This window comes from Haplochromis burtoni, unplaced genomic scaffold (assembly GCF_018398535.1).
Source record: "Haplochromis burtoni strain Fernald_Lab_line unplaced genomic scaffold, NCSU_Asbu1 Contig_252, whole genome shotgun sequence".
In the NCBI taxonomy this organism is placed as follows: domain Eukaryota; kingdom Metazoa; phylum Chordata; class Actinopteri; order Cichliformes; family Cichlidae; genus Haplochromis; species Haplochromis burtoni.
The window spans coordinates 428,612-445,128 of record NW_024582613.1 but is presented as its reverse complement, the minus strand read 5'-3'; the positions used below and the strand labels follow the sequence as shown (position 1 = coordinate 445,128).

The 16,517-nt window shown below is 40.7% G+C and overlaps 2 protein-coding genes across 4 annotated transcripts in view; both read right to left on the bottom strand.

The window, feature by feature from the left end:
* fgd (faciogenital dysplasia) overlaps window positions 1-7,642 on the bottom strand; it is a 55,018-nt gene extending 47,376 nt beyond the window's left edge. The window contains exon 1 of the mRNA XM_005938963.2: window positions 7,293-7,642. Coding sequence (XP_005939025.1) covers window positions 7,293-7,314 — 22 coding nt within the window. The 5' untranslated portion in view covers window positions 7,315-7,642. The remainder of the gene's footprint in view (window positions 1-7,292) is intronic.
* Window positions 7,643-12,270: 4,628 nt separating this feature from the next.
* LOC102302389 (protein bicaudal D homolog 2) overlaps window positions 12,271-16,517 on the bottom strand; it is a 40,777-nt gene continuing 36,530 nt past the window's right edge. The window contains exons 11-12 of one of the 3 annotated variants that reach the window (XM_014338955.2): window positions 16,297-16,365; window positions 12,271-14,584 (exon numbers count right to left, since the gene is read on the bottom strand). In XM_014338955.2, coding sequence (XP_014194441.1) covers window positions 16,318-16,365 — 48 coding nt within the window. In that variant the 3' untranslated portion in view covers window positions 12,271-14,584; window positions 16,297-16,317. Of the gene's footprint in view, window positions 16,366-16,517 lie in introns of all 3 variants that reach the window. The other 2 variants (XM_005938967.3, XM_005938968.3) reach the window with 2 other exon arrangements.

Here is a 16,517-nt window from a genome sequence, read left to right as displayed (position 1 = left end):
AAGGAGGGTGGGAATTGTTGAGGAATTAAATTAGCTGAAAGATCAAGGACTGCCGGGTTTCCAAAAGATATACAACTTATTTGCTTTGCTAACCATTCTCTAACCATTCACGTCTGTATTTTAGATTGATTTCCAACCTTCAAGTGAGCCACTGGTGTCATTTCACTGGGGTGCAGATTTCAACATCTGGAGCTTTGAGATGGGAAACGTATACACGTGGAGCCCACGCTGATGGTCATTAACCAGTGCACAAACACAAAGAGTTATGGCTCAAGGACAAGGAGCAACCCTGTAGTAGAAGAAATAACCAAACTCACATGTCCTTGTTTGGTTATTGATTGGCTTATTTTTGCTTCTCAGCAGCAGCGTCCTTGAAAGCACTACCACAGAGAGTTTTTATAACAGTCCCTGCTCATAACGAAAAAGGGCCAAATAAAGTAATACAATCCTGGGAGGAAATAACAGGATTCAGTGAGTTTCTGGAAAATCATTATACAATAGAGAGAGAGAAAAAAATCACTAGTGCATCCCTAAACTGGACTGGACATTTTAAATAAGGTTTAACATAATCCCGAAAGCTGGTCGTATTCAATATTTTGTATTGTTATTTTGTTTAAGGAGGGGAAAAAATACCTAAACATTTAAATTATCCAATTTAGATGATCTCAAACCTTCCCTTCAAGGTCATCTTTCCATGCACCTCTAGACCTTTTCCACTGTTTTTAGATATCTTGCATGAGTTTGAGTTTGGACTGAATCTTTTTTAATAATATTGAAAAGAACAAATGGTGGGAAATGCATTTCACAAACTCATAGATGCTCTTCTGCATCTTTACTGTCTTGCCTTTCTATCAGATCAAATCAGTCTCGCCATTTTCCTCTGACCTGTGGCATCAACAAGGCATCTTTGCCCAGAGAACTGCTGCTCCCTGTTTATTTTCTCTTGTTTGGACTGTACTCTGTGCGTCAAAAACCCCAACCACGTCATATTCAAAGTCACCGAGATCTTCTCCACCCTGGCTCTCAGCTGAACTTCAGCAGGTCGTGGCCATACCTACATCCATACTGAGTTGTAACCACGTGGCTCAAAATTTGCATAAACAAGCAATTGCACAGGTGTACCTAATAAAGTGGAAAGTATATCCCTAGTTGGCTAATTATAGCAGACCAGTACATACTGGCTGGGCTTTGGAAAGAACCAGAAGCAGCCAACTGCTCCAAACAGGTTCTGAATTTATATGTTCAGGCAGGAATCGTATATTTTAGCAAACGTTGCTTGAAGAGGGCTGTTTTCAGTTGTTAGATTGGTAGACAACAGAATATTGGCTATATCCATTTTACACCTTCGACTGAACAATTGTATCCGAATGCTGATGCTCACCATCTAACCTAGAGGTGAACTCCACCTGGCTCTCTTTCTCTCCCTCCCTGCTCCTTTTCTCCCCGCCTCTCTCCTCTCTAGATACCCTGCCTCGCCCCAGTGTGTACAGGAAGCCACAGTTTCATAGAGGTTGCTCTTCTGATGATCAGAGGAGGAAAAACACAATGCCTTCAGTGTGCTAAAAAGGAGCTCCACTCATAAAATGTACACACACACATACCACACACACCACACACACAAAGGGAAAGAAATATAATGGAACATGCTTTTACTATTAAGCCTTTTTTTTTCTTTCCATATGACTTTCCCAGGAAAATCCCCCTCATCAGGGTAGGTCCAATCCAGACAGACAGCAGACGGGAGAACAGACAAAGATACAGATAGACACAAAAGGCTTTGGAGGAATGGACCTCCATTCCTTCTATTCCTGTGACTGAGACAGACATTTTGGGTGAGTCAGCCTACTGTTCTAGGATCATATCTCAAAGCAAAATTGCTGATTTCAGATAATTTTTTTTCTTCCACTTTGAGAGCGAGCGCAGAGTTAAACTCAATAAATTCCGCACAGACACACACGTACACACTCTCAGAAGTTCTTCAGACATGCATCTGGCTTGCATACAGTTTGACACATCAAGATTAGCAGCATGAGATTAATTTAGTCTCTCAGAATCTAACATGGCACTTGTTTATCAAGTGACACCAAGTTATTCTACTCATTTATAGAAGGCCTCAACAGTTGGTACCATTTAGGAAAACTAGGTCACTTCCGCCTTCTGTGTGTGTGTGTCAGCCAGACTTTAAGCCAAGAGACCTCCAGTATAAACAGTTTGTGCAGGAAGAACTGCTACTCTGATCAGAAACATCCTAATACCAAACAGAATTTTGACTCAATACTCCGACTATACTCACTATCAAAGTGCAGCTCGCTCTCACTAATCTCTAAACCCTCTCTGGAAGCAGTGTGATCCCATAGTGCAACATCTGTTAATTATTCTACTTTCACCGGTGTAAAGTAGGTGGATACAATAATGCAAACACAAACAAAATTATCTCATAAGTAATAGTAATTAGTAATAGTACTATTAGTACTAGTTATAGAACTATTACCTCTCTGTTAAAGAGGGAAGATTTTTAAGCCATTTTCAGACCTTTACATTAACGTTCCTGAGAAATTCATTCTTACCTTCAAAAATGACAGAATGAGCCTGAGAATGAGTATGTGTCAGATTTTTGCCATAAAATGGAGAAAACATTATGCAGAGTTGCAAATTCCACCTGCTTTTAGCCTCTTTGTCTCTCGCTGCCCAAACAAATCATTTCAAATCAAAGGAAGCCTCAAAGCCCATCCTTTATGAAAAACACAAGCTTTCTCAAAACAGACTACAAAATCAATTCTGAACATCAGCGCATTTTAGCATCAACAAAGCAAAAGAGGCGTGAATAATTCTCATGTAAGCTACGTTTCACCTCATTTACTTTTCTTAATAGCTGGGCATCTATCACAAACCAAAAGGTTGCAAAAGCAGAATCGGTGACAGGTTAGATTAATAAAATTCAGTAATAATGAGTTGAAATTGGGATTGACATTTAGAAATCATATTAAACACCAATCAATCACTTAATCAATTAGAGTAGAAAAGTGCCATAAGAACCAGTCCATTTACTATTTATAGACACTGAATTTCATTAAACACCTACAACATCATACACTGAGATCCACATATAAAGGGAATTTGCAAAACTATGCACTTACCACCATAATAGCAGCATCTTTCATTAGCCAACTTCATTATTATAATAACATATTTATAAATCACTAACAGGTTTGGTCGGGATCTAACAGACACTTTTTCCACATGTCAGACAGGTGAGCTGTCACGCACAGTTACATTATACAAGGTGCAGTTTGAACATTTGTTACACAGCAGCTGCACCCCTGAGTGTCTTTTGTGTCACTGCTCGTTACAGCTTTCTCTTACATAACCAGGTTTTTGGGGTTTGTTTGTTTTTTTGCTGTTTTCTTTTAGGTAGGTATTACTGTCAGTTTTTAACTAAACTGATAATCCAGTAAACACAACAAATTCAAAACTGCAAAGATATAACAATAAATAAAATTGGGACAGCTGTGGATTTATTTTTTTTTTATTTACTAATGATTTCTCGTGTATCTGTAACTATGCTTATTCACGTAACAACAGTTCCATGATTCAAAACACACCTTTCAAAGCAACCAGCCCGGAAATGACGGGAGAACCTGTTAAGCAGGAGCTTCAATAGAAGTAGAAAGTCTGTTCACTGTAACTAGTAACTATGAACCATACCAAAGCAAACCAGTTTCTTATCCCACGCAGTTCTGTTTAGATTCAATCAGGTTGTGTTGTGAAGTCACGATACTTTTGTAAAAGTGTTTCATGTGCTCTTGCTTAGTCACGCTTACCAAAGTCACACAAGCAAACCAGCTAAACTATCTTATCAGGTGTAAAGCTACACTTTCACACCATTTAGCAGTGCACAGAAAGCTGTTACTTATCCTGAGTGGACAAATGGTTTAATACAGAAGTGTATCTCTATGTGTGACTGGGGAAAAAAAACACCATGTGCAGATGCAACTTTAAATGGGTAATCCTTCATGTGATGTAGTGTAGGAAAAAAAGGCTTTCCAAAAAGAAGTGCCCGATTTAAAAAAAAAAGGGGGTCAATGGATTCTGAAGGCTCTTTTCTACTCACACACAAATGCAAAACTTGAGTGTCGTTTAAGCTGAAGTCTTTGCAACAGCGGGACCCACACATGACCACCATTAGAGAAATCAATGTGACACTCAGGCAGGCCGGGAAAGAGCCCGAAGCTTCTGCATGGCCCTGAAACTGAGTCATGCTGCCTTCCTCACATGCACACACACATACACACAGATAAGAGACATGGAGGAGTAGAGAGATGTAGAGGATGTGCTTGAGATTGGTTCCTACGGGAATACTATGAGTTTGTCTTTGGTTAGTATTAATCAGCAAGTTGTTGCCTTCATTATAAACAACCCCGTGTACACTGATAGTAGCTGCTGACTCCATCCAAATTCGTAAGACCTGTCACATCTTTCGCAGATACATGTGTTAGAAACTGACAGTATGTTCGGATTTAGCTCCTCACTGTTCCTGCTGTGTTTGTGAGCTGTTATACCGTGAGCAATATAGATTAAGTATAAATAACCTTAAAGTTTGCATCCTTGTAAAGTAGCTATAATCAATTCTTGGATCAAATGACAACTTGTATGAGGCGTTTACATCCGTCTCTCCTTCTGTAACTGACTTATGGCACTGATTAATGGCCATGTCTTTCTTTTTGCAGAAAATGATGTTGTCACAGTGATCCTGACCTTCAAATTGTCCTCCGTCTCTGTTTGAAGAGGCAGATGACCACCAACCACTGACCCCCAAAAGAAAGGGGAAACCCTACTTTAGTTTGTGTTAGATGGGTCCAAGAAGGGGACCTGGGATCAGGCCAACATATTATGATTTATGCATTTTCCCTATTAGAAATTTGTTTTAATCATATTCACCTATCAGTTTATGATTTATTTCAAGTGAACATTTGTGGTCAAATGTAATGAAATTCCCTTGATGTTCGAAACAGTAGATGGGAGGTCACAGTGACCACCAAACTCTAACCGTCTCATTACTGAGGCCAAATTTGCCAAATTTGGAGGAATAGGCTCAGTGTGCACCTGGAAAAGAACGAGACACAAAGACAGACAGCAGGAAAACACGAAGGCTACAGATACAGATGTCATCAGCGCATAAGGCAACATACAACCCAACTCAGACAGCACTTGTAAAAGTAGAAGAGATGTACAGCAAGTGGAAAATGTAAATATTGATATTTAATTCATGCCTGGAAAGTGAAACTCCTTCCTTGGAGATCAACAGCTAGTTCTAAAAAACCCTCTTGCTGTTTACATTCAATATATGATCACTAAAAAAATGCTGCTTTAGCTTAATTTTGAGGTTTTAGGCTCAATCTCACAATAACTTATGGCCATTCCCCCTTTTTCTTGCTGGGCAGATATAAATCGCACCATCGTTCACCATAACTCCTCTGCTGTTTGTTTATCTAACATGGAGGGGAAATGTTTACATTAGCCCAGACGAGCCCAATAGCTTTTGTTAATAACAAATAACCTAAACAGCCAGATGGAGCATCCAGCTGCCCTACGTGAACCACTATTGTCCTCCATCTGTGAGGGAGACGTCCTCCCATTTTTCAACCAGACACGGTGCAAAGGGAGTGTAAGACGGAGATTGAAGTCTGTCAGAAAGGTTTATGGAGTTGGAAACAATCTGAGGACTGAGGTAGACCTCAAACTGAGAGGCACACTATCTATCCAACCGCAGTTTATTTGTGATGTGGTTTATTTTAATAGATTCTCCAACGATTTGATGCAAGCAGCTTCCAACCCGTTTGACCCTCCCATCATATAAACACAAAAATAAGCATTAGAGAGTGCACAGGCCGGTTGGGGTTCCCATGTGGAAGGAATATATTTTGGGGAAGTAGGGAGGGGGGAGGTATTTCATCTGATGGTAGCTGCGATGAGCAATAGAGCTGTGTGTGTTTTGATGGGGGCTGTTTAAGGCGGCCACAAAGTGGAAGAGCGGGGCAGAGATTGATCTGGGACAGTGTGGGAGAGAAAGAGGGAACTGCAAAATAAATAAATAAATAAATAGGGAGCAAGGCCTTGGGAGTGAATGTGTGTGGGAGAGAAACGATACACTGCTGGACTGCCGGAAAAAAGAAAGTCAGCCAGAAGGACAGCAGATCGATTCCTCCCCTGAGTCTCACAGCAAACACGCTCTTTTTTTTTCTGTCTGCATAGCTCACCTCTGCTGCAGCTCCATATCGTCCCATCAGCACTTCATCTCTATCATTCTTTCTCTCATATGCCCTCCCCCATACTCTTCTTTGTCTGCATGCTAGCGCTTCATTCCCAGGCCTCTGTGAAAGATCTTGAGATTTGCACGAACTTTGGCAGTAAACTTTTTGGGGTTGTTTGATAGGAATATGAAGTCTAATGTCCCAGATCTGTCATCTCCAGGCCATGCAAAGCAAAATGCATGACACAGGAACAATGATCTGGACACGGTGTGTGATGAACAAAAGAAAGAAAGAAAAGAAAAACAAATCCCCCCCTCCTCCTCCTCCTCCTCCTTCTTCTGATCGTGGTGAAATAGAAATGCAGGAAAGATTCTCAAAGGATCTCAGCATCAAAACATGGCTGCCCACACTGCAAAGAGGAAACCACACACTGTCACTCCCCTTAGGCCAAGATGTCCCTCTATCATCCAGCCACATAGCTGCACAGACAGACACACTTGCAACACTTTCAGATAGCAAACACTTCCCCCCTCCTCTTAAATCACATTCCTGGAAGAAAGTGTGTAGCTCTTATGGCCAAACACACACACACTACTGCAGGATAATAAATGAGTCCTCTTCTTATGATCGTTATTAGAACGCGGTGTTTGATTTCCGGTCACTCATTACTAAACATACGTGTGTGGGATATTTATGAGAGAGGGGCGCGTCAGACAGGGGCAGCAGTGAGGTCACAGCTCCCTCACTCAAGGTTTGGCACTGGTTCGCTACTATTCCTGCCCTGTCAGCTCCAGTCTCCCATACAACAGAAATACCTCTTTTCAGTTATGCGGATAAAGTCGACAAACGAGCAAACAAGCTCTCAGTTTTGTTGTGGGGCTGATGCGGGCCTGCAGCTGCCCTGTTGACAGCTGGCAAAAGCATTCTGGTATTCAAACCCTGTGCGCAATACCAGCCGTAGCCATTTGGAAACAACTCTTGAAAACCGCAGAGGGTTAATAAAGACAGAGAGGGAGGCTCGCAGTTATTCGTTTTACTCACCGGTAGCTGAAACTCCTTGCATTTTGCACAAACTTCTTCTCGCCTCTTTCTGTTAAAATCTTCTTTTTCTCGGAGCAACTGGCAGCAACAGCAGCAGCCGTGGATCCAGCGTACTGTGGGCTAAACTCGGAGGAGCGCCTGCACTTCAGAGCTTCACTTTTCCTGTTCGCCGACTAAAATAAAAATAAAAAAAATACACACAGACCCACTATAGTGACTTCATGGCTTCTTAACAGACGCGAGAGACGTTATCCGAATCAGTTTTGCGCAGAATAAGAGGTTTATATTCCTCCACATAGTCCTTTCTCCTCCCTCTGACAGACAGAAGTCTCTCCTCTGTGCCGCTGGAAGAAAAGAAAATGCGCGTTCCCGCCGGTGCGAGGCGCGAGCACTACAACCCCATTCATTGAGTGCAGTGAAAGCTAAGCACTGAAGGAAAAAAAAAAGATAATTTTATCTTTTTACAAACTAATCAAGCTTTTTGTTTTTTCTTTTTCTTCTTTTTGGCTCACTGTTTTATCATTTTTCTTTCTTTTTTTTGTCCGTTTTTAAAAGTAGACCCTCTATCCTTGTGCATTTCACATGCCCTGGGACAGAGGCATGAGTTGTCACATGAAGCCATGAAAAGGATGAGGCCTATTTCAGTAGATGGTTCTGCTCTGAAATCCCCACATCTGCCTATTAGCTAGGAAATAGTTCCTGGAACATGAATACTAACTGGCACAGCATTTCCATGTCACTGAGCAGGCTTTCTCCTCATCTTTTAATTGGTTCAGTTGGTTTTTCTGTCTCATCAAACATCTGCTGACTCGGTGAATGCTTGTTGAAGGAAACAAGGAACCGAAGCAGAAAACAAATCATGGATCTGCAGAAGTTAAGCTCTCATATTATAAGGATATTATAAGCATGCCCTAACTCTAAACCTCCACATGATACAGTCGATGAGGAAAGGTCACCGGGGGTGTCTGCAGTCTGCAGTAGTGAAATATAACTAAGAACATTTACTCATGAAACACATATGTAGCTTGACTACTTTTTTCCTTCAACACCTCTTACTCTTGTACTTGTACTGAATGTCTAAACGTTTCAGACGAGCCAAAAGATAAACATGTCTAATATGTAAGTAATGAAGCGAGAAAACAAGGGTAACATTTACTCATATCACATCCATGAGATTTATCTTAACTCCCTGGATACCGCCCAACCCCTGTAGGCTGAAAAAATGAAACTGCACGAGCTAATAATGTATTAATATTGTGGGATTATAGTAGTATGGACTCATTTTTGTGCTTAACACATACACTTTTAGTGCATCAGTGTTGCATCTCAGTGATCATTTTGATTAATTTTTTTATTTTTCCCTAATTTTCAGGATCCTGTAGCAAATAACTTTCCACAGCCCTCGCTCTGTGTTTCTGTGCAGCCTCCCACCCACGTATTTGAAACTTGTGTCTGTTCAGCTACGCACCATTAACCCCTTTTAAGGCCACTGTTGGTGCTTCACACTTGTCACGAGCCTCAGATCCACACAGACAACAGCAGGGCTTCTAATGATAACACCTCTTTGTCTGGCTGCTTGCCAGGCAGAAGGCTGCTTCATTGACCTGTGCTCCTCTCTAATAAGCAGTGAATACACATTATATTTCATTCCTCTCTTCCCATATGTATATGACCTCTGTGACTACACTATTGAGTCACACATTTTCCACTTTTTGGCTTTCCACTTTAAAGACACAAGAGCAGCAAAATATTCTTCTTTTACTGTAACTTTGTACGTTTTCTTTGCTTTAGAGAAAAGTTCTGAACATGTCAGTGCAGAGTCTGAAAGGCCAAGTGTTTTGTGGATGACTGGATTTGTGTTTTTAAATAGATTGGGGGCCCAGTGCCCCTGGGTGCATGGAGTTGCCTGTCTTTCGGCCTGTCTGTCTGTCTTTCTAGGGCATGCTGGTCCATAGAAAATAGAGCACCAAACAGTCCTCTGGGATACATCCTGTGCTCTGCTTCCCCGGGGCTCCTCCACTCAAAACCACAGAGCAGAGTGAAACAACTGCATTCAGAGAGAGGGAGGAAAGAGGAAAATGAGAGACTGGGGGAAGTGAGAGACAGAGGAGGATGTGAAAAATGGCAATTAGGATGAAGAGAGGAAGAAAAGCAGAGTGGCAGATGAGCAGCCAAGCAGAAAGCTTGGTGCGAAAGTCAGCATAGATAAGTGTGACACGAGCTCCACAGAGCTTTTTACACTCATCTGAAAGTGCCGTGGTATAAATGTCCCAACCACATGATAATCACACTCCAGAATTGGGTGCCAGTCGTCATTTGTTCACTCTTTTTCAGGTGCAAATTAAAGCCTGGTATCGATTGAATCAACACTTCATTGTTTGACACAGGCGAAGCTGCATTTTTTGAGACCACACCAGCAGCTGCGTGGAGATACTACAGACAGATCTATGAGTCACAATAGGGAGGACGCTCACACCCTGCATCCAGTGTCAGGACTCAGGAATTTTTGAATTCATCGTGAAGATGAGCTCACACTCCACAGGTCATAAATTGCTTAAGATTCTCGCTGGTGTTATTTCTCCTCCGGTGGGGTTGTTTAGAAATGTGTTAACGTGTGTGTTTGAATCCACGCGAGGCGTGTGCGGTGTTGATGATTGCCGTTGCTCTTTCAGACCAGCTGATCACAGCTCTCTGCTCCTTCAGGCTCCACATGGATTCATCACATGACAGCCCCGGAGCACACTCATAAAGGAGACTCTTTGTAAGTGCAAAGAAGCGCGCCCTCTCCCCCTTAAGGCCTGCAGCTCTCACAGTTACTGGAAGAGTTACAGTTACTCGGTCAGCCCACAAAGACGTCAACAGTTGTAGCATGGGGACCCCAGGTGGTGAATATAGATAGTGCATCAACTGAGTAGTGAAAACAGCTGCTCTGCTGCATGAATCCTTCTTCATCCTGGGTATAATCGCAGCAGCTGAGGATTAATAGAACACGACTGATGCCATGTACTGACCCATATTTCCTCAGGCGGGGGGTGGGGGGGTGGGGGGGGGGGGGGGGGGGGGGGGGGGGGAGATAATGGAAGACTGGCACCAACAAAAGCTCCACTGTTACTGGAGTGATGTCATTGCTGACTTCTCCTGACTGGCTATCATTAATTCTCTGATGCTGAAAAATCTGCAGGACATGAATGGTAAATGATAGCACTTGGTTTAAGTGTACTGATTCACAACACTGTCTTTTAGTGACACAACTAAGCATTAATAATAACTTATTTCAGGTTTATTATATATAAACCTGAAATCAGTATATATTATATATAGGACTGTCAATGGGACAAAGCTGTAGGGTGGACTGATCAGTGATGCTAAGTATTGCATGTAAATACAAATTCTAGGTGTGTCTACTTTGAGGATTTATATTTTATGCCTCTTTATATTTCTAGTGCACTTATTCACAGGCAGAACTTCAGTGCTTCACGCTCCTCAAAGGAAGAAGAAGACTAAGTAATTGCTATATCACATAGTCATTTATTGTAATTTGCATACCAAAACCTACACATTAATGCATAGCAGCCCCCCCTCCCATAAATAATAGCAAAACACTGATATAGTAAGTAAGTGCTATAAATTTACTGCTAAAAATGCTCACATTACTTTTAATACATTTACCAAAAAGGTAAATGGGTCTGCATACTTTAGTTCTGATAAAAGCAGTGGTGGAAAGGACAAGAGTAAGAGTATCTCTGCTTCTGCTGTCTTAATTTTCAAACGGTGTAGGGCACAAGGCAAACATGCTACTGCTAAATTGCCAGCGTTTTTTTTGGTAAACTGTATCCAACGTGTCAAGATGATATTCCACAATTTCGTAAGGCGAAATAAGATCGTAACTCTTTCTAGACCTTTTATTTGGATTAAATATTAAATGTCTATCAGAGACTTTAAATGAACTACTTTCATCAGAAAGTAGGAATGTTTTGGAAGCAGTCTGAGAAATGCCCACATAGCTCTAAAGGAGGAGAATTAACAATGACAGGAGTGTGAGAATAGCTCTAGAGAGAATGGGATGTTTTTCTAAAATAATAAATAAAAATAAATATTTGAATATTCTAAAAGGAAGAAATACAGAATTAACCAAACCAGAAGAAAAACAAAATAAAGAGAGGGAGCCTTGACTTAATATTGACAATAAACTTGATCTGGGTGGATAGAAAAGATGGTTTTAAAGTACCTAAGAGCATCTGAGCTTTCAAAGTATAGAATTTTAGCCCTCTTATTCAGAGGGTCAATCTTGTGCTTTTTCACTTCTTCATTTGGAGTAATCTGCACATTCAGAGCACTTATAGATGAAGTTTAAAACATTCATACAACATTTTGACCTCTAAAGTGAATGGATCAATAACAGTTAGTCCATCTATTTATTTGGTTTCATTTGCATAAATAAAAATCTCATTTTTCCCCCTTTATTGTCATTAATGTGTAGATTTTTTTAAATGGCATAAAATAACATTCATACTTTCCTCTTGTAAATCAACACCAAGAAAATAACAGCAGTTTTAATTGAGCAGAGAGCCGGCCTCCAGAGCCTCGACAGGAAATGCTGGGTGTACCAAAGGTCAAAAAAGAAACTGGGACCAATCAGTGCTTGGGCATATCTCCAGGAGGGAGGGACAGTGGAGGAGAGGGGGAGAAAGAAACGGGAAATGGAGGGGGCAGAGGAGGGAGGGGCAAGGTTTAAGAGAACAGACAGGGTAGGGATGGGGGAGGCGGGGGGGTTTTGGTGGAGGTGTTTTCGTGCATTGTGTGAAATGTGATCAGGTTCCTGGAGCCGCTTGGACAGCTGGGAAGTTCCCCCTTCCCCTGGCTTCCAACTGGGAACGCTATGAGGAGACTCCAGGGCTGCAGACCACATACTTCAATGGTTAACCCTTTCATCCGCTTCAGCTGTGGAGCAGCTATAAATAACAACACTGAAACACGCTGGAACTTAAGTCACATTTATTGATTTTAGCCAGTATGACTACCCTTACACAGACATACCATCTCCACTAGAAAACAAACAAAACACTTTCATAGGATTAGTTCAGCAGTAATACATCAGACTTAACTGGTCCCCGCCCCAAGCCCTAATTTTTTATTTTCTCTCTTTTAAAAACACCCCGACAAAAGTTTTAACATGTTTGTTTTCAACTCTGTGTAAAGGTCCCATGACTGAGAAACATGCATATGACGTTTAGCTGTAATCAATATGCCACTAATCATAATGCACATTATTGATAAGAATACAGTACTGCATGACAGTTCAAATAAATACAGGTGAAGTCGTTATTTCATATAAAGATATCAAACTCTCATTATGGATCAATACTGAAACACAATATGACAATATAAAGTTTGCACAGCTATTTTTTGTAGTATCACAATGCCATCGCTTCCAGCAAACAGAAAACTTTCTCTTTTTAATGTAAAACAGTATCTGAATTGCACTTTTTTTTGTTAGCTTCTTATCCATATTGGTAACTTTAACGCCTCAACAAACAAGCATTGGCTATAATGGCACTATTCAAGCTTGTTGATGCTAATCTTGTTTTCTGTTTCCTGAAAACACCATGCTCAAAGATGATGTAAAAAAAGATTCAAGAATAAAAAAAACAAAAACAAACAAAAAGTCAAATTAGACAAAAGTAAAGATAAAATGCGCTCTCTGCACATTTTTAACAATACTATTGATATCACATTACCTTCACCAAACAAAGCTAGAGATACATAGATGTTTCCAATAGTACACTGATCTACCCCAACACATTAAAGATGCTTGGAGCACTTTGTTCAATAACAGGAGGCCAAAGGGATCTCTTTTGGTTCCCAATGTTTGATAAAATAAAATAAAAAAAAAACTTTTCTCAATACCCCTGAATTTCTCGAGGGGATCACTGACCTGCAGAATTCAATACAACTTGAGTTTTATTGAGCTAATTTCAAAACTATCACCTCACTCATGCAGAAAAGGGGGGAAAAATTCCCTTTGCGCTTATTGCTGCTCACAGTCATTTTGAACCCAAAGTCCTCACCTATATATAAAAAACAGAAACATAAAACACTAGTCTAAGATTCTCCCTTGAAACAATGAAAGGCACTACTGGTCAGAAACGAAGAACTAAAACGAACCGAAAAACAAAACCCCGGCTCTCGCACGGCAGCGAGAGCCATGGCCCAAACTGCACCTTTCTTAGTTTTTTTTCTTCTTCTTTCCGATTCTTTTTCTCATTTTCAACCTAAACGGTGTACCAAGATTTGGCACAATAAACAAAGAGAGAATGAAACAATTCCAATTTGGAATTTTAATTGTCGCAGTTGCAAAGAATTCTGAAAGCCAGCGATCCCGTTTCAGTGGAACGCCCTCGGTAAGAAGCTAGGAAAAGCACATATCGTCGTCACGCAAATTTTTCCCAAGACACAACTTACCTATTTGAGTCAGAGCGTTGTCAAGTTTCATAGTGTAATTTTTGAACTATTCCTAGGAATAATAAATACATGAAAAAACCCCAGAATTTGATCACCCTGGATTTTTGTAGAGAACATGGCAGTAGAACAAACATATGAAAAATAAAAGCAACAGCATAACACGATGTAACAAAAGGATTTTAAAATGATTATTTGATGGATAAATTCTTGAGGACAGAGTCATCATAGTACATTTGTGGTTTGTGGAGCCTTACTGTAGTGCGTATTGTTTAAATTCAAATATTTGAGGAGGACTTACAATACTACAGTCCTCCAACCTATATTGGATAACTCAACAAACCATTGTACTACCATGCTTTCCTATAGGTTAATAATAGCATGTTATAATCCTATAAAATGAAAGTGCACAGATTAACAAAACGATAAACTAAAAATAAGAGATAAAACCAAACAAAAACAGCTTGTTGATTAAGAAACGACCACATCTCCCTTGGCTTCTCAATAGAGGATTCGGAGGGATTGGCCAATTACAAGCCAAGAAGTTCACTGTACTTGCGAGGCAAAAATGGCTTCCAGCAGAGGCATCCAGAATTTGGACCAAGTGTGATCCTAATGTGCATAACATAACAGAATTTTAAAATGAAAAGGGGAGGACAATTGATTCAAATTAAAAACCTGTGCTTAACGTTTGTACTTAGGTTTTTGCCGTTTTATTTTTCTTCAAGTCCAAATAGCCTAGAGTAGCGCTAACTCGTTTCGCCCAACTCAATCAGCAGCGAGAATGGACCTTGTGTTGGTACTTCGTCGTCCGTGCAGAATTACTGAAATTACTGCAAAAGTGGAGAAACAAACAAATAATGAGCATCATTAGCACTTGGTTTTAGTCATTTGAGAGCGACTGTTTACAAGGTCACAGCAGCGGAGTCCACGCAGACAAAGTAAGATGGCGGCTGTTGGTTAGTCAAAGCAACAGAAAGCGATGTTAGGAACTTTAAGCCGGCCAGTATGGCCATTTAGTTTCTGGTGTGAAAGCGCATTCACTGCAAATCATCCTGCAGGTGCGGTTAGGAAGCCAGTGACTCACGAGTACCATGAACTTTCATTCATAGGACAGAGCTGAAGCCACATCTCACCACCAAAGGAGATGGGTCTTTCTCATTAGCCATGCAAGTAAATGAAAAATGGGTTATGCTTTTGACATGCAGGCTTACTTTTAAATCAGAAACAAGATGCATCATGTGAAGTAAAACTTAGAGGTGATGTGGGAGGAGCCTGCAGGCAGAGGTAGGAGGAGCTTTGCTGTTTTATTTTAGGTGGCATATTGCAATGACACCAAAAAAGCCAGACATTGATTTCAAACTAGATCGAACCAAGCGGGGATTAGTCTATCTAAGGAGAGGGGATTCTAGTCACAATCACATCCTGCAATCATCTACTGCTCAGTAAATCCACATAACCTATACAAGGGATACGGTTGGGAGCTTAACTAATTTGAATCAATGTCCTCTGGTTGAGCGAGCAACCAATCTCAAGGTTTTTTTTCCTCCATATATCAGTGGGAGTTTATCCCTCAGAAAAAGAATAAAGAAAAAAAAAATATCACGGGGTGTTTTTCGCTATGCCAGCCTCTTCTCATGTCTCTAAGTATCATGGTAGGATCTTCCAATTCCTTAAATTATAAACTTTCCCAAGGAGATAAGCATGCGTAACGAAAAGCACCCCTGGATTAGATTCCCCATCCAGCCACACATCTGGCTTTCTTCACCAGCACGTTTAGCTTTCTTATCTCCTCTCTCAGGAGCTGGTTTACAACACGATTAGTTCTCCCTCCTCTACTCCCTAAACCTTTTTTTCTCAGCGCAAACTGATGGAAACAGAATATACCACACTTGTAAGTTGACTGAACTTCAAACAAAGGAGTGACTGACCTCTAAGGAGGCTGCGCTTTTTTTCTTTTTTCAGAAAGTGTACAATAGCCTCGTCTCCATGCTGTGTGCTGCGGCTTACGGATGCGCACTCAAGCAGGGTTGACTGCGGACATAATTCCCTGTGTTCAGAGGAATAAATGCCCATTGTATATGCATTTAAGAGGAAGGAATACTGTAGTAGAAACCTGCAAGATTATAACCTGAACATGATCCTATTAAGAATATAGAGAATTTTATATATAGCTTATTAGTAGTAGAAAATGCTATTTTTTTAAACAAATCTTGCAGGATTTCCTCACATCAACCCTGCTTTTAGCATCATAAAGCTAATGTGTCTATGATCCACAAGCGGTACATGGATTTTATTAAACACAAGCCCCACTTAAATTTTGCCTATTTGCGTAATACTAGCTTGCAAGGGGTTAAAGCTATTGTCAATACTAAAACAGTACGTTGCTTTGTCCTCACACACCAAGCAACCCAAGAAAACAAACAAGAGAGGCCCTTCATTTCAATGGTTAAAAACCTTGTACACAAATGAAGGCCCTTCACCGCAACACTGAGATATAAACACAGGCAAAATTCAGAAAACACGTCGTATGCGAGGACGTTACCTGACAAAAATATTCCTCATTCTAGTTAAAGGGTGAGTGGTGATGCTGGGGGAGCAAGCTGCTGACAATCTACAAGAGAGAAGGTCGTAGTAGCGACCGAGCAACGAGACACAGATTAGAGACATTAGGAGAGGACTTTTTTTTTTTCCAGCCACATAACCACATAGAAATTATTTGACAGCTCTCAGCAATCTCGCAAACAGCAGGGGGCAGGGGATTGG